Below are 25,661 nucleotides of genomic sequence, written 5' to 3'. Positions count from 1 at the left end.
GACCGCTACGCTGCTCCGGCTAGCTAGTGCTACCAGGGGAGAGGGAGAGACAGGTTCTGGTACCAGGGGAGAGGGAGAGACAGGTGCTGGTACCAGGGGAGAGGGAGACACAGGTTCTGGTACCAGGGGAGAGGGAGAGACAGGTTCTGGTACCAGGGGAGAGGGAGAGACAGGTGCTGGTACCAGGGGAGAGGGAGAGACAGGGACTGGTACCAGGGGAGAGGGAGACACAGGTTCTGGTACCAGGGGAGAGGGAGAGACAGGTGCTGGTACCAGGGGAGAGGGAGAGACAGGTTCTGGTACCAGGGGAGATGGAGAGACAGGTGCTGGTACCAGGGGAGAGGGAGAGACAGGGACTGGTACCAGGGGAGAGGGAGAGACAGGTGCTGGTACCAGGGGAGAGGGAGAGACAGGTTCTGGTACCAGGGGAGATGGAGAGACAGGTGCTGGTACCAGGGGAGAGGGAGAGACAGGGACTGGTACCAGGGGAGAGGGAGAGACAGGTTCTGGTACCAGGGGAGAGACGGCTCTACCTGGTCTATTTCACCAGTATCATGGAAAGAAACAAGCACACAATCTAGTTGAAATGGATCTAATCAGACCTGCCTCCCAGTGCTGCCAGCAGGCCCTGATGAGAGGGGGGGGGGGGGGGGGGGGGGTAATTCACAAGATTAGTCTCTGGCTTCACTATCATATATATCACGTGTGTGTGTGTGTAAGTCTCTAGCTGTGTTGGGACCTGCCATAGTTTGCCAGCAGAACAAAGCCTGCTCTCCCCTGTCATCAGGGCTTCTTTACACACCTGGCTTCCATCACCCCTCCTTAACACACACACACACACACACACTCTGCTCATCGTTTAGCAAAGGTGGTCAGAGTCTGCTGTGGTGTGCTGCATGCTGAGGGTGGAAGGGGTTTCTCAGCGGCAGGTCCCTTTAAGGGACTGTACTGTACGTGGAGGCCAGGCCTGCACTGGAGGGAGGGGGGGGGGGTCTGGGGGGGGAGGGGGGGTCTGGGGGGGGGGGGTCTGGGGGGGGAGGGGTCGCACGGAATGAGAGACATCCAACGCTCCATTGGTGAAAAACAGCTGAGCTCATCAAAGGACACACACACACACACACTCTCTGCTGTGTGTGGTTTGGGCCGTGATCCCCATCCAGAGCAGGAACGTGTTGGAACGTGATGTTTCCACCTAAACACCTGCGCTGAAGATTAGCTGGATGTGCTGTGCTGGACAAGAGAGAGTGAAGGAGAGAAAGGAGGACTTGAAAGAGTGCTGGAGTAGAGAGACAGTGAGAAAGAGACAGTAAGAATGAGAGAGAGGGATAGAGAGAGGGAGAAAAATGACCATCTATTTTGAAGAAGTGTTTGTAAAAAGGTACTGTTGGATCCAGCCGACTTTGAGTGTAAACCATGGTTGGTCTGTGGGGACTGTCATTCTCATTGGCACTACATTTAGTCATTTTTAGCAGACGCTCTTATCCAGAGCGCAGGCACTAATGGTGGACATGGCAGTGCATTGTCTTTTGTTTAGAAGTGGTAGGTGATTATGGTTCAGTAGAGTGCACCTCTGAGTGAATACCACACCATGAGCTCAATGGAGGCTTGTGCTGTATCAGCATTGCCAAATGACACGAGACAAAAGGTGTAGAGTAGAGCTATTTCTACTATAACGGCAGCATAATGGTCAGATTGTTTCACTGGCCCCTCTGCTGTGTGTGTGTGTGTGTGTGTGTGTGTGTGTGTCTGTGCGTGTGTTATGGAGAGGATATCCACAGATAGATGTTTCAGCGGCCACCCAGCTGTGTGTGGCTGTGTGTGTGTGTGTGTGTGTGTGTGGTGTGGAGAGAGAGGTTCTTGGGGCCACTCCATGGAGCCCTGCTGTTCAGGCACTCCAGCTATGGCTGTAGAGAATTGGAAAGTGCCACATCCTCACAGAGAAGGGAGAACGGATGGAATGGACAGGGCCTAAAGTGGATCCTCATGTCAGCCCCCCCCCCTGGGACCCCTCCCCCCCTCTCCACTAGATGGTATGACCTGACCTTGGGCCCTTTGTGAGTGTCACAGTATTTTAGCTGCTAAAGCCTTCCCTCAAACAAACAGTAACATAATGACACTTCAAACCCCCTCCAACTCCACAGGGTGTCCCAGGGCCCAGCCGGACTGGGGCGAGGGCGTGATCTGCCCTCCTGGGGCAGTTCCCGGGGCCCCTTGTTCACTGCTTAGTGAACTCTCTTTACTATGAATATTAAACAGGGGTTGAGAGGCCCCGAGAATGCCTCAGAAGCTTCCAGACTGTGTCCGGTGGGGTAAGCAGTGTTCCTGGGGGCCTCGTTCACCTCCAGAGGGCCTCCGGGGCTGGGGGATGAGGAGTGATCAGTTGTGGCATGTGGACAAGCCTTTTCTAGCTTCTCCTCACCCCTGAACGCAGATGGGCTCTTAAACGGCACAGATGGGGCATGAAGTCACACAATGTTTCTGCACTCTCTTTATACGCACTCCCACTCGCAACCTGTCACCGTCCTCCCAGACTACTATAGTTTTAGATAGTCGTTGTTGGACAGGATGTCGGGTCTATGTGAGGAGTCCGAGGTAGATTAACAGTGATCGGTCTCCTTGGTGACAGTGAGATCTGCTTTCAGGTCAGCTACAGTGGAGTCATGGGGAGTGTTGACCAAGGTGAGTTAGATTCAGAGAGACGTTACCTAGCACCTCATAAAGTGAATACACATGTACAAGCGCTTGAGTGAAGCCAGCTTTTGACAAGCTGTATAGCAATATTGTGTGTGGTGCCCCTCTTTCAATCTATGAATGCACACATACACACACACACACACACACACATACCTCAGTGGTTTGCTAATAAAGGGATCTGTTACATGGTTATAGGTGGGGGTCCTGTGCTTGTGGGCTGAGGTGTGTGTTTAAACCCTTAAGCCCCTCAGAGCTGGGAGATCAGTGGTGTACCCTGCCTTTGTGTGTCCCCGCTCTGACTGGCAGGACTGTCAGCCGAGAGAGGGGCGGGGCCTGACAGAGGGGCGGGGCCTGACAGGGGCCTGCCTGAGAACAAAGCAGATCCTCTGGCCTGTAATCAAAGCCCTGGGAAATAGCAGCCATCGCATTCACCTGGGCGGACAACATACACTCACCTTATAGGGTGTGTGCGCTTGTCTGTGTGTCCGTGTGTGTCCGTGTGTGTCCGTGTGTGTCCGTGTGTGTGCGTGTGTGTATGTGTGTGAGAATATCTCCACATTTCTGAGGTACACCTCTCCAGTAGAATCGTACAGTACTTGTCTGGAAAGCTCCACTCAGTAATGTCTCCTCTCCGTAGAGGACAGAGCAGCGTTGATGTTGTGGCTGCAGTAATGGCTCCTTCAGAGGACAGTTATGGCTTCTGGCTGCAAGTCCTCAGGTGCTCCCTCAGGGGGCTGTGGCTTTGGAGGCTGAGGCAAGTGATTTTTGGCTTGGGCTGCCCGAGGACTGCCTGACTGATAAAGTGATATAAACCACAAGTGGGAACAGCAGGGAGACCATTAACTAAAGTCTGTGCTGTAGGCTATGCCACAGTTCTGCTGCGTATTTCTGTGAATGTTTCTGTTAGCGAGCTCACAGGCATCGTTGTGAGGGTTTGTTATACGTAGGGTTAAGATGTAGAGTGCCTGTTTGTTTAGATCTGTGATGGGTTTTTTTCGTCATAGTTTTGGAAGTGTGGAAGGGTGTTTTTGAAGCAGTGCTGAACTCATATCAGGTTGTGCAACGTGTGAGTGGGCTGTTGGTTTCTCCTCGTGTGACACATCAAGGTATTTCTTCCTCTGGGTTGGCAGCTCCCCGGTGACCGAGTATTTCTCCTGGCTTCACCTCTCATCCTCTGACCTCTTCTGACCTCTTTTCCTCAGATCCGAGGAGGGAAGCTGATGATCACCAACGCCAGGAAGAGTGATGCTGGGAAATATGTGTGTGTAGGCACCAACATGGTGGGCGAGCGAGAGAGCGAGATAGCCGAACTCACTGTGCTCGGTAAGTAACCCTCTCTCTCCCTTTCTCTTTCTATATCTCTCTATCGTGGGAAACAGAGTTCATGTGTTGCGTGTGGAGGGAATGTCCTAGGTGATTAACTGGTGTCACTGACCCTCCAGGAGAAGTGTGGTGTGGGCTTCGGTCTCACAGTTTAGCAGGGACACCCTGCTGGTTCCCCCTCTGACCCACCCATCAACCCGGCTCCTCCAGCCAGCTGGGCCCTGTTTCACCATCCCTGACCCCTGACCCCCCTCCCAGCTCTCCAGCGTCTCCGTATCGACTCTCTCCAGACAGCTGAACTTATGAACATCTCCTCCACTTCCTCTACTTCCTGTCCCTGCAGACCTCTTATCATCCCTGCCAATGGGAACGCTGCCAAGCATTCTCTTCCTTTCACAGAACATTATTATTATGCATGCCGAAATACAGAAACACCACGGAGCTGTGCTTCAAAAGGCGGCTTCCGTCCTGCCATTGGTCTTTTCTGAACCAGAGTCCACATCTCAACTCCGAGTCTCCACAGACCTCTCTGTTGACTGAGGTGGCTCAGGGCCTGTTCCTACAGAGCATGGCCGGAGTACTGCTGTGAGGGAGGTCAAACCACAAAGCTGTGAGTTTCTGAGCCCGGGGACATATCAGCAAACAAACAGGGAAAGAGAGAGAGATTAAAGGTATTAGGAAATCTGCTAAGTGTTCCCTGTGGAGCGCCCGTGTTCTGTTGTGTTTCTGCTTAGGGGATTGTAGGCTTGGAGAGAGAGCGGGAGCTGGGTCGGAGAGAACGAGGTTAGCTCGATGGCTATCTCCTTTCATTTCATGGGCTTATTCCGATGGCAAGGCGAGGGAATGGAGCCTCATTGCAGGCTTTTATAGGACTGCTGGATAATACAGACCCGGAGCTATAAAAAGGAGTTGGGATGGCTTTAACATACTCATAATGTTAGCATGGTCTCTCTGGCCTGCAGGCATGAGCAGTGGTCATAGTCAGGTCGAACACTCGCTCAAGCACAACGTCGTATAATGTACTGTAACTACAGGGACACTGCAGAACGTTAACTTTAAGAGTGTGTGTTTGTGTGTATGTGTGTATGTGTGCTTGCGCGTGTGTGTGTGTGACAGAGCGTCCCAGCTTCGTCCGTCGACCAGGCAGCCAAGTGGTTCTGGTGGACCAGAGTGTGGAGTTCAGGTGTGAGGCCCGGGGTGACCCAGTTCCCACGGTGCGCTGGAGGAAGGAGGACGGAGACCTGCCCAAAGGAAGGTGTGACTCATCGCCTGGCTCTCATAACAACCTGGATTTGACTTCAGAGTGTGTGCGCGCGTGCGGTCGGGTGTGTGTTGGTGTGACCTGTGTTGACTTGAACGCATCTGGATTCAGATACGAGATCCGCGAGGACCACACCCTGAAGATCCGTCGCCTGGTCTCGGCTGACGTGGGCTCCTACACCTGCGTGGCGGAGAACATGGTGGGCAAGGCAGAGGCCTCCGCCACCCTCACCGTCCACGGTAAGACCCGCCAGATGGGTCATGTATAGACATACTCATGCAGCTGGGAGCTGTTAGTGGGGGAAATGGCCGAAAAACTGCCTTTTCTCTCTCTCTGCCCATTCCTGTAATGTGAATTATATTGATTTTGAACCATTATGTTTCAGCAGGTCTGGTGTTCTAGAGTGCAAAACCCACTGCAATCCCATTTTTACACGCTCATAGGCGCATCAAATTAAACAATTTTCTCTCAATTAACCAATTGATTTCTAATAAAAGAAGAAAAATCCATGGAATCTGTAACATTTCACACCAGGGGGCTCAATGACGTATGATCGATTTCAGTAGTTGTGTGTGCAGTGTCTCCAGAGACTTGATGAAAAAGGCTGTTTATCATGTACTAGGCTGTGGCTCATGTACTAGGTACTAAGCTGTGGATCATGTACTAGGTACTAGTCTGTGTATCGCGTCTATGGAGATTATCTCCCCCGGTTCTCCTCCAGTCAACATCCTATTAACACAGGCATTCGCAGAGCGTAAACATCTAGAAAGCAGTCATTCAGCAGGACTGGGGGTCGGGACCCTCCTGAGAGCCAGGGAACACAGGGGCCATTTAACACCCAGCTAATGGGATGGGGGGGGGTCTCCATGCTCCAGAGATGTGTGTGTGGGAGGGGGGGGGGGCAGGGGGTTTCAATGCACAAGGGTGAAGAGGGGTGGGGGTGGCAGGCCACTGGAGCAGAACGGGATGGGAATTGGGTCTGGGGGAGGTGGGGTAGAGGGGGAGGAGTGGGTAGGGCTGTCTGTGGTGAGGTCGGTAGTGTAAGGACTGCTCCCAGCAGTCTGGGGGAGCCGTAAAGAAACGGGACATTTCAATTTCCAGCCTCACCCCTCCAGTGGCCCATGGTCCTTACCCAGACTGCTCATCTGCACACTGCTGCCTGTGGACTTATTATGTCTTCAAGCAGCTAGTGATTTCTGGTTGGCTTTGAGGATTATGATTGGACCCAGCAGTCAATAACCTCATCTATGCATCCACCTGTCTCTCTCTCCCTGCCACTCTGAAGAGAGCCTGGTTAATCGAAGGGAACAGCATTGACATGTTGGTTCAATAAGTTTCTCCCATGATTTACAATGAGTTCATAGAGGTGACTGTCTCTAGAAAGCTTCCTTCAAGATTGCAGGAGGGCTAGGGTGAGGCCAGGGAGAGGGCTAGGGTGAGGCCAGGGAGAGGGCTAGGGTGAGGCCAGGGAGAGTAGAACGCCAGGCAGTGGGTTATGAAGAGGCCAGGGGGAGGCCAGAGAGAGCCCAGACACTGTGGAGAGTGACTAATTAAAGACAAGCAAGCCACAGTCCCGCACCAGGAAATGACACAGCTCTAATTCTAGCTGCAGGACAATGACAGGAGAGGAGCTGTGAATGCACAGGCCTGAGTAGGAGTGGAGACAGGAAAGAAGACCTCAAACAAAATCTTAAGAAAGGAATAGAAAGACAGAATGGAGATTGAGAGATAAGATACACAGAGAGAGAGAGAGAGAGAGAGAGAGAGAGAGAGAGAGAGAGAGAGAGAGAGAGAGAGAGAGAGAGAGAGGCACAGATAAAGGGAGGGGAAAAGAGAGAAAAAGAGGAGAGAGACAATCAGATAAAGTCGTGTTTGTCCTTTATTTGATGGCTGGCGCATGAAACGACTGATCCGTCAATGGTGTCATCACATGGGGAGTTCTCCCAGCTGTCAGACCACAGCAGGGAGACAGGAGCTGAGGAGAGATTCAATCAGACGTAACATGGTTCCTCTCCTTCCTCAGCCCTGGCTACAGGCAGGATGGGGTTGGGCAATATTGCTTATGCAGCGGCTGAATGTCTGATGTAATTGCCGTGGTACTCACGGTTTCTGAGAGTTTTACACTGAGTTTTACAGAGCTAGATCACATGTCCCTGTGTTCAAGGCCTGAGTGGACTGAATGTAAATACTTCTTGAAGCCCGTGTTCTGCCAAAACCTCTGACGTGATGAGTTTCTGGTCATAGGAACTGTGTCTTAGCACACAGTGTATTAGCACACAGTTCAGTTCCCACAGGGATAGTTATGCAATTTATGTATTTCATGGCTTCACAGAATCGGAATTCTTCTCGTTGTGCTCTAGTATACTCCTGCAACAGTTGTCCCTTATTTCAAAGACGTGAAAGGGTTAGTTTATTGGGGGTGTTGGGTTCTGCATAGACAGACACTGTTCCTACACCTCCCATGCCTAGTCTTCAGTGAACAATGTCCACATTGTGCCATGGCGCCCAAAGCTGTTTTTCTTTCTCTCTCGTTACTAACTTAATCAGTGAATTATTGTTTTACACACGTGTTTGGCTGTCCCCGACACCTCCTCTGCACTTATAAACACGTCAAGTCAAATGTTTCATTATTGACGTAAGACGCCTATAACTTGCCAGGTCAAGGGTAGATTTATGATTTAATTGTAGAAAACATTCATCAAAGCCAGATGAGAACATTATGTCGAGATATATTTCGGATTAAGACATTATGGTTGGTTAAGGATTGTTATGCATGTTTTGTTAAGTAAACCACACCCAAGAATATTCATCATATCTTTGTCTGTGTTCGAATATATTATTTCAAACTTATTAGAAAGATCCTTTGGGAAACCTTAGTTTTTTCTCCCAGTTAGTAATTTTGCCATTACTGATGATTTATTTATGGAAATGACTTAAATGGAAACTTGTCCCCAAAGCAGAAAAACGAATAGTGCGAGTAAGTAAGGTGCTGGAGGAAGAGAGTCTGGAGCCAGAACAGGGAACTAGTGATAGAAATGTTGTTTATACTCTCTTATAACAGGCCTTCACTCAGGCCCATACCTTATTAAGATAATCACTATTCTTTTGTGCTGATGAGCAGGTATGATTTGAGACTTCAAAACCATTAGACAGCTCTACAGTACAGCTCTGTCAGTACAGCGCCACGATAGTGTATCTTATGTTTGAGCAGGTAGTCACACACACACACCACAACACACACTCCCAACGGGAGCTCACAGTAATTGCTCTAAAGCCCCAGCATGTAGACGGCAGGGCAGATATGTGGCCGTGCGACCCGCAGTCCTGCTTAAATCCCTGTCAATGAACCCTGTGGTGGTCCTGGCACAGAGCCTGCCCCTGGTGGGCTGGAGGCTACATTCAGCTGTGGGTGGCGCTGTCTCTCTCTGATCAGACCCCAGACACCCCACCCCCCCAGGACTGCTATCACAAGCCCCACGGCGAGGTGACCCGGGCTGGTCATAGACTCACCTCGCCGTCTGCATCCTCCACAGTGTTCACCGCAGCGTGGGAGAGGTAGAGTTACCTAATTAAAGACTTAGACACACATGAATGCATGTGTGTGTAGAGGGTGTGTGTGTGTGTGTGTGTGTGTGTGTGTGTGTGTGTGTGTGTGTGTGTGTGTGTGTGTGTGTGTGTGCGTTAAGGATCAGTGGTCTCTACTGTTGGTTGGACACAGACTGATTCTTCCACTGGGGCCTTTGAAGTGAGCCTTATCTGCATTTTAACGCCGTAGGATAGGTGGTGGGGGCAGGGTGTTAGGGTGGTTGGGGGGGGGGCGGGGTCATTACTCTGACTGACAGCGTTTATGTTTCCGTGGGAGCCGTCGAGGCAGGCAGATTAGATAAGGGGAGCGATTGGCTGGTGGAGATTTACTGCCAGAGAGTGACAGTTAACATTCACCTTGTGTTTTTATGACCCGTCGTACACATGCGAGGCTGCGGAGGGTGGGGGGGGGGGGGGGACCGAGAAGGTGCTGCTCCTCAGGGTATTCCAAGAGCCATTACAGAGATCGTCTATCTCTCTCCTCTGTGTCTAGTAACACCTGCTCAACCAGGCAGAAATGTTTTCTGATAGAGTATTCCTCTCATATGTCTTCTTTCAATGAACATCATGATCGCAACAGATTATTTTTTTTTTTGTTTTTTTTTAAGGTGTGTTGCGTTTTCAATGTGAGCTTTGATGAAGATGATTATGCAGCCTGTTTTGAGTCTCTGAATACATCCCTGAGAATGTGTATGTAGGACGACCTGTGAGATGTACCTTTGTAGCGTGGCGTCTTTTGGACAGGTGTTTGGAGATGTTAAGAGAGAGTCCCTCAGGCCTAGACTGAGGCTGTTCATTCTATATTCTACATTAACATTATTATTTTTACCCATAAACAACACATTGCCTTCCTTATCTCTCCTCTGTCTGTTTGCTTATTTGTCATGGTGTGGTTTATCAATTATTTATTTATTTATTTATTCATTCGACTGCCTTTTGTGTGTTTTTTGTTTCTTTTCAGTCGTGTCTGGTAAGTTGAAATGTCACCCGTCACCTATTCACCGCCTTGACAGAGACAGGAAGCTGTCACCACCCCCCCTTCATCCTCCTCCCATCACCTCTCCACCCACCAACCAGCACTCATGTTTCTGTTGTCACGGCAGCAGTGGCTACAGGACATTAAGGGGTAAACAGTGTGCCTGAGCATTCAAGGTAAAATCAGACCAATTCTATAATCCCCCCCCCCCCCCCCCCCCTTCCTCCGTTGTGTTCTGCAGCAACAAATATCTGATCTTATCCGTGGACACGTTCTGTCTGTATGTGGACTGACAGGTTGCAGATTGCTTTTCTGTATGTGTTTCTGAGGGGCCATGTTGAGACACTGGGGGGTGGAGGTGGAGGGGTATAGGGAGACTGTGGTTGCTGTGGTTGCTGTCCTCTGTGTTGACGGTGTACCTGGCCTGCCTACAGGTCCTTCCAGCCACACCTGTTAGCCGAGCCAGACCCTGTCCCAGCCCAGCTGAGAGGGTGACATTGGGCTGGGACACTGCATTAGAGCTGAGATGGAGTTTGTCATTAAGATGCATGGCCCCCGCCTCCCTGGCCCAGTCCCACCCCACACCAGACTGTCAGCCAGGACAGATGGCTATAATTTATCCCCAATTTCCATGTAAATGTTATTGGTCCATGCCCTTGTCCATGTAAATGAAGAGAGGTGGGGTCAGCCCTTGTTTTCTCTAGTCATTACATATCTGGTGGGATATATACACCCACACCTGCATTATGGATCCTGTTGACTGGCTGTTTAATCTCCTGTCCACCGCATCAGCAACTTCCAGAGTCAGCAGAGACACAGCTTGAATCCTGAGCAGAAGATCATTTGAATATGGAACCCCTCATAGCTGTCACATTCAGATTCCGTTGTTTTACATTCGCCTAATCAGAGCAGGCTCTAAATTGTCACCATGGGAGATCAATGATATGATGATGGGAAGTTGTGCCTGTGTCAGCGTTGTAACCGCCGTCCTGCCCCTTGTCCTCCAGTGCCCCCTGCCTTCGTTGTGCGACCCAGGAACCAGGTGGTGGGGGTGGGCAGGACCGTCACCTTCCAGTGTGAGGCCACGGGGAACCCCCAGCCTGCCATCTTCTGGCAGAGGGAGGGCAGCCAGGTGAGTGTGAGCACGGAGACCCTGCTTCCTTCCAGACTGTCACATCTGCAACACAGCGGGTGCCATAAATATGCAATCCTGAGGTGGTCTTCTTCATATTTTTCGCTCAACTTGTGTCCATGACCGTACCAGTACCTGCCTACCTCTCTCCTCTAATCCTGCCTGTCGACTGTCCTCTCCTCCTCTCTCCTCCTCTCCTCACGTCTCTGTCCTCTCCCTCCTCTCTCCTCCTCTCTCCTCCTCTCTCCTCCTCTCTCCTTCTCTCTCCTTCTCTCTCCTCCTCTCCTCACGGCTCTGTCCTCTCCTCCTCTCTCCTCCTCTCTCCTCCTCTCCTCACGGCTCTGTCCTCTCCTCCTCTCTCCTCTCTCCTCCTCTCCTCACGGCTCTGTCCTCTCCCTCCTCTCTCGTCCTCTTTCCTCCTCTCTCCTCTCCTCATGGCTCTGTCCTCTCCTCCTCTCTCCTCCTCTCCTCCCCTCCTCACGGCTCTGTCCTCTGCTCCTCCAGAACCTGCTGTTCTCCTACCAGCCCCCGCAACCCTCCAGCCGAGTCTCCGTGTCCCAAACTGGAGATCTGACCATCACAGACGCCGAGCGCTCAGACGTGGGCTACTACAGCTGTCAGGCCATCAACATCGCTGGCAGTGTCATTACCAAGGCCCTATTGGAGGTCACAGATGGTGAGTGGCAGCCCACACAGACAATCACAGGGGCACGGTGATGCCTCAGGGGGCGGGAATCGAACTCTGTCGTTTTTTCTTGGCTAAATAAACCATATGCTGTGGTAGTGAGCTGTAGACTGTTTAAAGTTATAATGTGTGTTCTGTGGTCTGTGGGGTTTGGTGTCGACTGTTCTGGGCTCGGTTAGTTTGGCCTGCTCTGTGTGCTCCCGCCAAAGGCAGACTGTCTGGAGCCTCCCTGGGTCTTGAGCCTCTATGCCAGCCTCCAGATCTGGGTCTGAAGCCTCTGAACCAGCCTGTGGGTTTGGGGCCTCTATGCCAGTCTCTAGATCTGGGTCTGAAGCCTCTAAACCAGCCTCTGGGCCTGCCTCCCTGGCCTCGATCTGGAGGGCCATTCAGCCTCTCTGCCGTCTACTGTCTTCATCAGTAGTCGCCATAAACATACCACTCGGCTGGTCTGGCCTGTTCCTGAAGTCTTTGTGGTGTGGTGTGGTGTGGTGTGGTGTGGTCGGGACCCTCTCATTAGTCCTACCGTTAACACAGCTCACCCGGGCCTCATGCCAACTGTTTCCATAGAGACGCCGGCGACCATTATTTTGTCTCACTTAGATCCAGTCCTCTTTCACCAAATATCTCTCCTTCTGTTCAGCTCCTCCCACTCGCTCTGTGGTTGGGCCTGCTCTCTCTCTCTCTCTCTTTTCTTTCTTTCTCTCTCTGGTTCTCTCTCTCTTTCCCCCCCTCCTTCTCTCTGTGTTTCTGCCAGCCAGGCAGCCATGCAGGAGGAGATAATAATAACAGTTATTAAAGAGAGCAGGCTGCTCACAGGCCCCCGCAGGCAGATCTGGTAATTACAGGTCACCATGGCGATGTTTTAGTAATTACACCACCACCGAAGCAGAGATGCAGTCTTCTGTGGGTAATACCACACATCTGTGTATCTCTGGGTGATGCACTCTCTGTTGTTCCATACAATGCACTAGTTTGGCCCCATTCATCTTATTTCGTCTCGTTGAGTTCTAACACGCCAGTAAATCCCTCAAGCAGGCCGCATTGGTTATCAATATTGGTATTAATAGCAGTGATAAACGCAATGCTAGGTCATCTGTGGTCGCCTGGATTCTCTGTAGCCATAAAGGAGAGTGAAAAGGTGATTGAGTGTTTAATGAAATGTGTTTCAGGATTCAGGATTTTTTTTTTTGCGGGGGGGGAGGGTGGATATTGTAACATCTCCATTTGAATAACATTGCTATTATGGCTATGCACCCCCTCACCCCCCCCCACACCTTTTTTATGTTTGATGGTGGGGGGAGGAGGGGGGAGGGGTGTTCATTTCGGTCTGGCCAGAAGACTAGAGCTAGAGGATCATTTTAATTACACCACGTTTGTTTGGCAGAGGTCAACTCCTGCTGGGGAGTGATTATAAAATTGCTCCCAGTTGTGGAAATTGGATTTCATTCTGTTTCTCCCCTCGCCTCACATTCATCAGATACGAGCACAGCTATGTTCTGTTGTCAGCTTCTCCCCACGGTTACACCTTTAACACCCTCCGCTTTCCCACTCCGCTCGTCTCTCCTGGTTTTATTCCTTCTCCACACCTCGTTCTCCCAGGCTCCTTCTGGTACTCAGTAAAGTAAACGTTCTACCCTCTCCTCAGAGTTGTGAACTCTCTTCTCTTCGCAGTTGTGTCGGACCGCCCACCGCCTGTGGTACGCCAGGGTCCAACCAATCAGACGGTGTCTGTGGACGGAACGGTGGTGCTGAGCTGTGTGGCCTCGGGAAGCCCCGCCCCCACCATCCTGTGGAGGAAGGACGGCGTGCTGGTCTCCACCCACGACTCCAGGGTCAAACAGCTGGACACTGGGGCGCTGCAGATCCGCTATGCCAAGGTACAAAGCACACACACACACACACACACAGGCCAGCCCCTTCATAGGATGTAGTGTTCTTTTTACAAAGGTAAGAAAGAAGAAGAATTAACTTGAGCTGGCATGTGGAGTGATCGTATTTTCCTCGTTTTAATTTTTTCCAGTATCCATGTTTAAACTGTGTTTATTTCCATGTGTCAGAACTAGAAGCAAATGCTTATAGGGAAATAGCACTGCAGAGCAAATGAATTCACTTTGTAGTGTTAGTGTGTGTGGGCCTTTAAAGCCTTTGCAAATTGACGTCTTTATATATTTACGTTTTCAATCAAGGGCCTCTGTTAGCCCAGCTTTAGTAACTCATCATCCAGGTCAACTTCAAAGCTGTCCAGATCCCCTCTCTCTCTCCGAGGCAGCCAGGCAGTCTCCCACTGCTCTGGTAAATAAAGCATGTTCTGGGCCGGGCCGGGCCCAGCCCTCACAGACCTGCCACTCAGCTGTCTGCCGTTTGAAGTGGAGGCTGTGAAGTCAGCCACACTCGGCTAAGTGTCACTCAACGCGGGGCAGACACTGTGACGGGGCGAGGATGAACACACTGCGAGAGACGGGGGGGTGGGGGGGGGTGGGGGGGCTTCCTCCTGATTGAGGCATAGAGGAGGGTCACAGTTCACGTCAAACCCGTTGGTAGGCATGCGGCGCGGTGACAAGGCTACGATGCGATTGGACGGCCACACAGCGAGAGCAGGCAGACGCAGGGATGTGTTTGGGCCTCGCGTCCTCAGTTCCCTCCACATTGATGTGCTTGTCATCGCTGTCTGCTAGGGTTTTAATGAAGATTATTTTGACACGAGGGGTCCTTTTCTCATTAAAGTAACTTTTAATATTGTTATCATTATTACGTTTTCATATATTTTCTGACTGGCTGGCTGTCTTAGCTGTCAGTTTGAAACTTGTCACACCCTACCTTGAGGGCGGTTGGTTGAACACACACAGGCGCATGCATGCGCACACACGGTCTCACATGCGAACACACACAACTACACACTCACCGTCTCCAGATTGTCCCCACATCTGTTTTGCAAAGCCTTCTCTTCCCCTTCTCAGGAGGGTATGGAGGAGAACAGGGAAAGGTCTCTCATTAGTCTCCAACTCTATTCCATTTGACTGGTAGAACTGTCCCACTTGGCCCCCCAGCTGGTGGTTCCTAGTGTGCAGAGTGAAGCGTGATGGAGGGATTACCAGGAGAAGATAGCTGGCTGCTGTAGGCCTCACCAGCATGACAATGAGCACTGACGGAGGGGGGCAGAGAGAGAGAGGGGGGGGGGGGGAGGGGTAAACTAGATATGAGAGTATGGGAAAGCTTCAAAATCTTGAGTTTGAAAGGAGCTTCAATATGTTTTCTGACGGCAGACCTTCCTCACATCCTACAGACGAGTAATCCAGTAACCCTGTTCCCTTCTTCACCCCTTGTCTCTCCCCTGCCTCAGCTTGGGGACACGGGCGTGTACACCTGCATCGCCTCCACCCCCAGTGGGGAGGCCTCCTGGAAGGCCTACCTGGAGGTGCAAGGTAAGCTCCTGGGACTTATCTGAGGCAGACGGAAATAAGATTGAAATTGAAGTACTGTTCGCTCTGTAATTGCTTTTTAAGGTGGCTGGTCACAATCTTACCTTTACCCAAGGGGGAATGTGTGCTGCCGTTTGTTTGTGCGGCGGAGAGCGAGCGTGTGTGCGCGTGTGAGTGTATGTGGGAGAGAGAAACCGCGTGTGCAAGTAGAGGCGGAAACCATGCATGCCTGGCTTTGCTGATAAAGTCATACTTTCATAAAAAAGTCCCTTCGCCTCACGCCTCTCCTCTCTCTCCGTCCTCATGTTCAGAGTTTGGCGTTCCAGTCCAGCCAGCTAGACCCACCGACCCCAACCTCATCCCCAGCGCCCCCTCCAGGCCCGAGGTCACCGATGTCACCCGCACCTCCGTCACCCTGTCCTGGAAGCCTAACCTCAACACCGGGGCCACGCCCACCTCCTACATCATCGAGGCCTTCAGGTGAGACCAGGGAGTCCGGACGAGGGAATACCTCAACCCAGTGGGACAAAATGTCTGTCCTCTCCTCCTCTCTCCTCCTTTCTTCATGGCTCTGTTCTCTCCTCCTCTCTCCTCCTCTCTGTGAAACCTGGACCCATAACCATGCCGTCCCTTCTCCCCAGAAGGGGCTATGCCGGGGCTAACCTACCCTGCTGTCTCTCCTCCCTAGCCATGCGTCAGGTAGCAGCTGGCAGACCCTGGCCGACCACGTGAAGACCGAGTCCTACGTCCTGAAGGGCTTGAAGCCCAGCGCCGTCTACCTCTTCCTGGTCAGGGCAGCCAACGCATACGGCCTCAGTGAGCCCAGCCCCATCACCGACACCATCAAAACACAAGGTGCAGTCTCGTGTCTACTACCGAGAGCCTTGGCCTGCTGCTTAGGCCAGGATGGACTTCTCCTGTCGTCATAAGTGTTCATGTGTAATGGTTTGTGTGTGTGTGTGTGTGTGTGTCTATGTAGATATCCCCCCCACCAGCCAGGGCGTGGACCACCGTCAGATCCAGAGGGAGCTGGGTGAGGTGGTGCTCCACCTTCACAACCCCACCATCCTGTCCTCCTCCTCCATCAGGGTGCAGTGGACGGTCAGTACCCCCCCCCCCCCCCCCCCCCAATCCTCCTTACTCTGCCCGGCAACAGGGCCACCATATAACCACTAATAAATGACCTATGAAATGACCCAGGAGTACACGTCTGGGACCGTGTTCAGGATGTTTAGCAGTGGCAGTCCACAGTACACGGTAGATAATCACCGATGCATAGTTTGTATAGCTGGTACCTCCATGGGGAGAGGGAATGTGGCCAGCCCTGCAGCACCTAGCCAGCCACGGTCCATTTGTTTGACCACTCTGCTGCACTAATGTGCTAACGTCCTACAGAGGACAGACAGACAGCGTGGATGGAGAGACTGAGAGAGAGAGAGAGAGAGAGAGAGAGAGAGAGAGAGAGAGAGAGAGAGAGAGAGAGAGAGAGAGAGAGAGAGAGAGAGAGAGAGAGAGAGAGAGAGAGAGAGAGAGAGAGAGAGAGAGAGAGAGAGAGAGAGAGAGAGAGAGAGAGAGAGAGAGAGAGAGAGAGAGATGAGGAGAGAGATGAGGAGAGAGATGAGGAGAGAGATGAGGAGAGAGATGAGGAGAGAGATGAAGAGAGAGATGAAGAGAGTGACAGACTCGCAGACAGAGGGGAAGCAGCAGTCTGGAATGATGTCAAAGTTCTCTAAGTGTCCATCTGGCGTGGATCATCAGGCCAGCTGGCCACAACAGAGCCAACACAGGCCCCGGCCCTCAGTGGTCAGCTAGCTACATCGCTACCCACCACTGCAGTCCTCGGGCCCAGTTCTGGCTGCCGCCATACGACACCCAGCAGCAGTGGACAGAAACACAGCCAGTCGGTGCCCTCCCTGAGTGAAAACACTTGACTGCTGTTAAAATAATACAAGTGAGGAGGAAGAGGCAGCCAAGTGGGGCTCTCAAGGTAAAATTATTCGCAGATGTGGGGAGGAGAGGGGGAGGAGGAAGAGGAGAAGGATGATCGTAGAGGAGGTGGGGGCAGGGGGAGAGGAGGAAGAGGGGAGGCGGAGGAAGAAGGGAGAGGAGGAGGAGGAGGAGAGCAGGGAGGAGAAAGAGATGGAGTAGTGCTACGGGGAATCGAGAGATGATAGAGGTTAAATTAGCTGATGGAGGTGGATATTACGCTCTGTTTACACTTCTTAACCACAGAGCATCATGGGAAGGAAAGTGTGATGTTGGAGGACCACTCTGTGCTCGGGTCTGAGCTGACTGAGACAGCAAGACTGACACGGCTCTGCCAGGACGGAGCACGACTGCTCAGTGGCCAGGTCCCACTGGAATGTTCCGTTGAAGAGCGAGCAGAAACCTCCTTTTACAAGTGGTGACGGAGAGCCGATGGGTGTGTCTGCACACGGTCTCTCCTGTGTTAGTGAGGTACAGTCTTCTCCATGCCAGAACCTTGGCTCTGTTGTGTTCTGTTAAAACGCTCGCACCGCTCAGCCTAATGAAGGCCACCTGAGCTGACTACAGACTTTATTGAGTGAGGATGAAGAAAATCATTAAAACCCTTTACAAGCCTGCGCTGCCTTCCTCTGGGATTGTTAGCGATAGCCCTGCACTGTGCGAGATAGAACGCGCCGGGACCTTTTGGGTTGATGGTTCAGAGGGATCCGTGCTTCGAAAGGTTCCATCTCGATTCTCTCTGTGTTTAAGGGTGAGGATGGGGTGAGGAGGGTTGGGGAGAGTGTGGTGAGGGAGGGAGTGAGGGGAGGGGAGGGGGAGTTGTCCCACGGCCTTCTCTAACCAGCAGCAGACTCCCAGAACCCTCCAGCTGATGACCTCATCCTGCGGTCTGTCACAGATCGCTGCAGCCCCAGAGTGTCTCCACTGGCTGGTGGAGAAGAGGAATAGGGATAGAAGGACAGACACGTAGATGGATGAGTCAGCACCTCATTAGACACTGGCCCATCTGTGTCCGTGTCTCCCAGTGTACGGACGGGAGGTTTTCCACTGGTATAAACTGAGGGGAGATTTAGAAGGCCGCAAGTCGTCCCACTGTCTCCGTCTCTGGAGGCTGACCGCAGTGCTCTCTCTGGCCACTAGGTTGAGCAGCAGTCCCCTTACATCCAGGGCTTCAAGGTGATGTACCGGCCGTCTCCAGAGGGGCAGCAGAGGAGCGACTGGGCCGTGTTGGATGTGCAGACGCCTGGGGAGGACAGCGCTGCGGTGCCCCAGCTGAGGAAGGGCGTCACCTACGAGTTCAAAGTGCGCCCCTTCTTCAACGAATTCCAGGGCACAGACAGCGACGTCAAAGTGGCCAAGACTCTGGAGGAAGGTGGGTGGATAGTGTGTGTTGTTTGATGTCAATCTTCTTCCCTGGTTCGCCTTATTATTCCTCGACAGTGTGTCTGTCTGTGTGTCTGTGTGTGTGTGTGTGTGTGTGTGTGTGTGTGTGTGTGTGTGTGTGTGTGTGCGTGTGTGTGTGTGTGTGTGCGTGTGTACACAGCATGCATGCGTGAGGACACACAGCAGCTGGTCGCGGCAGGCTCAGGGAGAAGGATCGCGCTATGTTCGGATGTGGTGTGTTTTTGCGTGCAAGGGTGGATGCTCGACTGTTTGAAATAGTCCTGTACAACCCACCCAGAGGATGACAAACCCAAACACAACACACATAAGTGCTGTGATGATTGTCGGGAGGGTGTGGTTGTGTGTGACAGAGGACATCTAACAGGGTTAGGTTGTAAACCCAGTTTTCACAGGCTTTCTAGAGAGTAATGCGGAAACTTTGGAGGTTGAACAAAGTGTGTGTGTGTTTGTGCAAGTGGAAGAGAGTTTGTCTATGGGGTTGAACAAAGTGTGTGTGTGTTTGTGCAAGTGGAAGAGAGTTTGTCTATGGGGTTGTATTTCCATTTCAGGCTTCTGTAGATAATTCAGTTGCTAATTGTTTTTAAAGTTCAAACATGAAGCTACCACTCCCGTGAGCAGAAATCTGCCTGCTTTCATTACAATCAATCAGACTGCAATTAAGAATGTTGTGTTGTGTTCATAATTAATTCTCTTTAATTACAGTCATCGGGGTCACATCATCACGAAACTCAAAGGGTGTAAACACTCCAATCATAATTCCTCTCAGTTTGAGTAAACAGTCATTTTCTTTCATTTGCAGCCTTTGAATTGAACCAAGAACGATGAGTCATCTTTACCCAGACAGTACAGTCTGTCTGATTCCAACCTTGCTGCAGTTTCACATGAGAGCAGTTGAAAAGTGATGTAATCGGATATGTAGATTGTTGCTATTGGAATTGTGTGTATGAGCATGTTTTTGTGTGTGTGTGTGTCTGTCCCCCAGCCCCTAGCGCCGCACCTCGTGGGGTTACCGTGACGGAGAGCGGAGACAATGGGACCGCCATCGTGGTCTCCTGGCAACCGCCTCCAGAGGAGGATCAGAATGGGGTGGTCCAGGAGTACAAGGTGAGAGCCTCCCGTAGAGACCGGAACTCTGGAGACGTCATGTAGGGAGAGACTCAGCAGAGAGAGAGCAGACCCACACCCACAGAGATACAGAGCCTGTATGTGCAGACTCTGAGATGGTACATTTAGTCATTTAGCAGACGCTCTTATCCAGAGCGACTTACAGTAAGTACAGGGACATTTTGGATTTGGTACACACTGGGACATGGCCCGGTCTATGGTATCTCCCCAGGTCAGCGTCTACTGTAGCCTTGTGCCCGCTGAGCGCAGAGGGGAGAGAGACAATAGGCTCGGCGTGGGGTCCGGGAGGAAAATCGCTGTAAAACAGTGCCATCTGGTGGACGTTGTTATCACAGCTCTCATCAGTTAGCGCTGTTGAGAAGCAGCAATACTGATTATCTGATTGTTCACTGATTGCTGGATCTCTGCATCAGTTTGTGAATGTCTAAATCATATTCATACATATGTAAAATGTGTTGTGGTGGTCTTGACTCCTGACTGTTTGAACACTTGTATGTAGTTCCACTTTAAATCACTGATAAATCCAAAATTACCTTCCCATGGTTGTTGTCTAAAAACAGACAATACATTCCCTAGAGGTGCAGACTTAGGACAGCTCCTATTGTACACAGAGAATAGCATGAAGAGTGCATTTCTCAATGGCTGTTAGTTGTATCCACTTTTAGCTAGTCCAGTCTTCTCTTTTGTCTGGCCCACAGCCTAATAGAGCAGTTAACCTTTAGCACCTTTCTCACTGTCCTCCTCTCTCTGTCCTCATAAGTATGCTGCTCGGGTAGCCTGTGTTCAGGCTGTGCTCCTCTCTCATACCTTATGCTGTCGGAGTTCTACCATTTTAATTGGAAAGCCCCCCCCCCCCCTCTTTGACATATGGCCTCAACACTTGTTTATTTCCCATTGAGTGTGGGCTCTTGTTGGAAGGTGCTCACTCACTTTAAAACTGAAGCCACTATTCATTTTCCCAGGTAAAGGTTTTGTGCGACAGAGTTTACAGTCATTTCACGCTTGTTGAATCCAGAGCAGAAGGCTTCCTCACTCATTATAGCTTCTGCTCCCTAGTGGCACTGCTCCGGTCCCCACCACACACACACACACACACACACACACACACACACACACTGCTCCCGTCCCCACCACACACACACACACACACTGCTCCCGTCCCCACCACACACACACACACACACACACACACACACACACACACACACACACACACACTGCTCCCGTCCCCACCACACACACACACACACCTCGGAGGGGCTTTTCTGCACTACCACACACGATACCACGCACACGCTTTGCTAAATCCAGGAAAGCATGTGAGTCTTGTTAACTTGCGGGCGGGGTTGAAGGGGGGGTGGGGGAGGGGGGGTTAAGGAAAGCAGTCTGCCCCAGGTTCAGGAAGTTGGGGTTAGCCAGACCCATGCTGAGGTGAATGTATGGTGCTCTTTGTGACCCAGGATTGAGTTAGCCTCGGAGGGAGCTAGCTTCCAGGCAGGGCGGCCGTCAGCTCCTGCTGTAATTGGGTTATGGGGGTGTGATTACTGCTGTGTTTTCATGGATCAGGGTACTCTCGGACATGTTATGGCTACCTCCGCTAATACAGACTGCTCTGTTTCCAGGACGGCCTGTAAACCAGCACGCCATTCGTGTATCACATCAGGGATATAATCACTTACACACTCTGGACTGATATGAGACACCAGAATCACCCACTGACTGAAGGGGCAATATATCTTGTTGTTACCTCAACCACAGGGGTTGTCATATGTCCTTCGTAACAGGTTTTTCTGTCTTTCTACCTGTCTGTGTTTCCTTCTGCCTCGGTCTCTCCTTTTATCCCTCTCTCTCTCAGATCTGGTGTTTGGGTAATGAGAGCCGTTACCACGTGAACCGTACAGTGGATGGTTCTACGTTCTCCGCGCTGATCCCTGGCTTGGCCCCCGGGGTGCGCTACAGCGTGGAGGTAGCCGCCAGCACCTCCGCCGGCCCGGGGGTCAAGAGCGAGGTCACCTACTTCCAGATAGGTGAGTACAGACGACCTTTGACCTCCTCCTTCTACCGAACAAAAAGAGGTAGAGGTGAAAATGAAAACGCATGAAACCATAGAATGTGGTAGAGAGAGTGAGAGAGAGTGAGAGAGAGTGAGAGAGAAAGGGGGAGAGAGAGAACACTTTGTCAGCCTTGATGTGTTTAACCTGTGTGGCAAAGTGTGTCAGGATGAGCATTAGCTGTGACTGATACGATTTCTCTCAGTGGAGGAGTTTGTGTGCTGCTTGTTGCTGTGTTCCAAGACTAGTGGTGGAACAATGTGCCGAGGGGACCAGGGCTGTGCTCAAATGCATTTGTCACACTCTGGGCTGCTGTGCGTCATCCCTGCACAGATACCTGTAAAGTCCCTGAGGCCTGCTTAGCCACGCTCACCCCTTCTACCTACTCTCCTCCTCTCTTCCTCTCCTCCTCTCCTACTTACCTCCTCTCCTACTCTCCTCTCCCACTTTACTCATCTCCTCCTCTCATCAAAAAAAGGCATGAAGTCCTCAGAAAGACAGAGGCGGGGTGACAGACTCCCAGACTGGAGAAGAGAGAGAGAGTTTAAAGAACCCGGGTGCTTTGTGTTTGCCCCTGGCTAAGAGAAATATCGAAAGATAAAAGAGGGTGCGACATGAAACAAGTAGAGAGAGAGATAGAGAGAGAGGGAGAGAGAGAGTGAATATGCTTCCTAGCAGGGGAGCACAACTAAGTTGTTTCATGTGCAATGCAAGAGAGGCGAAAACAGAGAGAATTGAATCAGGGCAACAACAAAGAGAAATCAGTCGACCAGAGAGGTTCGTTTCCAGTGCCTTTCACAGAAGATAGTAATACTAACAGCTTGGAGACATCCGAACTACGCACAGATGGGCTATGGTCTGCTAATTATCCTGATGCTATTCTGTTCCTGTATGATCTCATGATCTATGAATATGGACAGCGTTTTTGTTGTTGCATGTACTGGGCTAATCTTGTCTCTCCTGGGAGAGACGCAGCAGTGTTTCATGAAGGTGTTTCCTGGTTCACCAAGCCTGTGTAGCCACCAGGGTCTGTCTGGTGCTTCTTTTGTCTGCTCTGCCATTGTTGACTGGGATTTTCTGTGAAAGCTTTGTGAATAATAGAGAGAGACAGGCCCGTATCCCGGCCCTGCCTCATACTCACCTGCAGAGATGAAAGAAAGCTTTTGTGTGTCAGAAGAAAAGAGAGTGTTCATATTTATGCCCTCTCCAGACTTCTCCTTGCTCTCTCTACCCTCCTGCCTTAAAAATCTATATTTTTCCCCCCGGTTTCGTAATTTTCCATTCGTTTTGAAGTTTGATGTTATGAATAATCTTCTTCTTTTTTTTCTCTCATCTCTAAACTTTTCCTTTTCATAACCTGACTTTCTTCTCCTTCCGTGCCCTCTGACGCCCCCAAATGTTTCCTTTCATCTTCTGTCTAATCTCTTGCTCCTCCATCCCCCCCCCCTCCCTCCCTCCCTCCCTCCCCCCCTCCCTCCCTCCCTCCCCCCTCCCTCCCTCCCTCCCCCCCCCCTCCCTCCCTCCCTCCCCCTCCCTCACCCTCCCCCCTCCTCCCCCCTCCCTCCCTCCCTCCCCCCTCCCCTCCCTCCCTCCCTCCCTCCCCTCTGCAGATGCGCTGGGCCGTATGACCGACCAGGAGAACCCGCTGTCCCAGAAGATCTCAGACGTGGTCAAGCAGCCGGCCTTCATCGCCGGGATCGGGGCGGCCTGCTGGATCATACTCATGGTGTTCAGCATCTGGCTCTACCGCCACCGCAAGAAGAGGAGCGGCCTGAACAGCAGCTACGCCGGCATACGCAAGGGTCAGTACGCTGCCCGGGAGAGCGACCTCTGCTACTCCCCAACCTGTGAGCCGGTAGACAGGCAGGCAGGCTCGGTTCTGGTAGGCATCTGGGATGTTTGTGTAGATGCAGTGAGCCCCCTGTGAGGAGGGGGTGTGTAGGCACCAGGCAGGGGGATGTGGTGGATCCCAGCTTCTCCCTGCATGAGGACCTCTCCAGGCTAGTGGGCCCCGCTCTCATCTGCGACGTGTAAGGATGGGGTTTCATCATCCCTCCTCAGTCGGAGGACGGGGGAGGTTTGCCTTGAAGTGCTGCTGCTCAACCTCCTCCTCGGAGTCGCAGCAAGATGGCGTCCTGTCCTCCTCCCTTCCCCTCGCCCTCCTCCTCCCAGCCTGAGTGACTAGTGGTCTGTTTGAAGTGTGTGTTGTGGTTACTTATTACAGTGTGGAAAGACATCTGGCCTCAAAACTTTGTTTATAAATGATAAACAGACTCTTCACATGCTTGAAGCGCTGTTATGGTTAATGGAGACATATTTCATCAGAAAGACTTCAGTTTGTTATACCTGTGTGTGTGTGTGTGTGTGTGTGTGTGTGTGTGTGTGTGTGTGTGTGTAAGCACAATGCTTACTCTGTCTTTATACTGTCCACAGCATGACTCGCGGTGATCTTATGAGATCTGACAAAGTTCCTGGCGTGCCCAAACTCTGCCCACAGTAGTCAAGAGTATAAAGGTACTTATTAGACTTGCTTAGAGTCCCTGGACTATTTAATGTATCCCCCTGGGCGCACAGCTGCTGCCTCTTCGCCCCGTCGTTCTCAGGTTCTCCTGGCTGCCAGGGGTCAGGGCTGAGCCACTAGCAGACCTGGAGAACAGAACAACACCCAGCCTCAATCCACCTGTCACCCCTGATACTGGATATTGTAAGTCTTGTGAAATATAGAGAATCCTCCTGTTATTGAAGCCTGCTCACTGTATTAGAAGCTTAGTTTCGACCTGCTTTCATAGGGCTCATAGCTTAGGGCTCTGTGATGGACAGGGCTGTTGTCTTCTCGTAGAGAAGATCCCTGCCGACTGGAGACTGCTCTCTTGTGTGTAGGTTGCTATGGAGAGGGCCTGGCAAGGTTGCGTGCTCTCATGCAGTTGCGCAGGTCGTGTGGTAGGTAACCCGTCCACGTGATCCTGATCTTCTAGCTCCCGTAGGACGTGTTGAGCTTGTGGCCTGAGAGGGAGACCTCGGAGGTTTGTATGAGTGAGTCAGGTGGCTGAGCGGTGAGGGAGTCGGGCTAGTAATCCGAAGGTTGCCAGTTCGATTCCCGGTCATGCCAACTGACGTTGTGTCCTTGGGCAAGGCACTTCACCCTACTTGCCTCGGGGGAATGTCCCTGTACTTACTGTAAGTCGCTCTGGATAAGAGCGTCTGCTAAATGACTAAATGTAAATGTAAATGTATGAGTACAGTAGCCTGCTGTGTGTGGGAGCTCGGCTGCCTACAGCTCCGCTCCAGAGTGGGGTCAGCGGCCGTTTATGTAGCCCTGTTTTCCATCAATCCGGGCCCAGTGTACAGCGTTGGTGTTTCCTCGCGTTAGCTCAACCTGCCCTGTGTGGGCAGATCTGTCTACATCTCCCCCACCCCCCCCCCACCCCCGCGCTCCTAAACCACAGAGGCCAGGGTCTTTGTTGGAACTGGTAACCAAGAATGTTTTCAAAAGTGCAGAAGAGTATAATTGCAACCACATGAAGCAACAATCTGCACTCAGGGTGAAGTAGGTTGAGTCGGAGCTGTGGAGAACACAAGGACGTGTGTGTGTGTGTGTGCGTGTGTGTGTGCTTGAATGTACGTGCGTGCGCGCGTGGGGACATGTGATATCAGAGTGACTGAAAGTATCCTCCAGCCAGTGAACGAGAGACTGTGACAGCCTCGCGTCACTCGAGTGATTCGATTTATTTATCTTGCTAGCGTTTCTCAGCAAACACCTCGCATGCCAAGTGTCAGTCTCCCTCTTATTCTAAGTAGAGAGGTAGACGGATGACAAACACCCAAATGCCCCAATCTGTCGAGACTGGAGGGAAGGGATCCAACACGGTGAGATAAGTGGCATTTAAGGGGACATTTCTTGGTACAGACTTGAAAGGTTTTGTTTACATAAACAGAATGAAATGAACAAGTGAAGACAGCCGAGGCTCTGTGGCATGTCGTCCCAGAGCTGCACGGCTACAAACCCGTTTGCAGCATTCC

General features: G+C 51.6%; 1 protein-coding gene across 3 annotated transcripts in view; it reads left to right on the top strand.

Annotated features, from left to right (window-relative positions):
• robo1 (roundabout, axon guidance receptor, homolog 1 (Drosophila)) overlaps nucleotides 1-25,661 on the top strand; it is a 178,941-nt gene that overhangs the window by 137,352 nt on the left and 15,928 nt on the right. For all 3 annotated transcript variants that reach the window (XM_062472464.1, XM_062472465.1, XM_062472466.1), the window contains 14 exons: nucleotides 3,897-4,017; nucleotides 5,134-5,272; nucleotides 5,390-5,517; nucleotides 10,847-10,971; nucleotides 11,476-11,647; nucleotides 13,328-13,533; nucleotides 14,997-15,078; nucleotides 15,387-15,555; nucleotides 15,764-15,930; nucleotides 16,055-16,176; nucleotides 18,202-18,433; nucleotides 19,448-19,569; nucleotides 21,446-21,617; nucleotides 23,252-23,443. In XM_062472464.1, coding sequence (XP_062328448.1) covers nucleotides 3,897-4,017; nucleotides 5,134-5,272; nucleotides 5,390-5,517; nucleotides 10,847-10,971; nucleotides 11,476-11,647; nucleotides 13,328-13,533; nucleotides 14,997-15,078; nucleotides 15,387-15,555; nucleotides 15,764-15,930; nucleotides 16,055-16,176; nucleotides 18,202-18,433; nucleotides 19,448-19,569; nucleotides 21,446-21,617; nucleotides 23,252-23,443 — 2,149 coding nt within the window. The remainder of the gene's footprint in view (nucleotides 1-3,896; nucleotides 4,018-5,133; nucleotides 5,273-5,389; nucleotides 5,518-10,846; nucleotides 10,972-11,475; nucleotides 11,648-13,327; nucleotides 13,534-14,996; nucleotides 15,079-15,386; nucleotides 15,556-15,763; nucleotides 15,931-16,054; nucleotides 16,177-18,201; nucleotides 18,434-19,447; nucleotides 19,570-21,445; nucleotides 21,618-23,251; nucleotides 23,444-25,661) is intronic.

Source organism: Osmerus eperlanus, chromosome 11 (genome assembly GCF_963692335.1).
Source record: "Osmerus eperlanus chromosome 11, fOsmEpe2.1, whole genome shotgun sequence".
Lineage (NCBI taxonomy): Eukaryota > Metazoa > Chordata > Actinopteri > Osmeriformes > Osmeridae > Osmerus > Osmerus eperlanus.
This window is presented reverse-complemented; position numbering and strand designations above follow the sequence as displayed.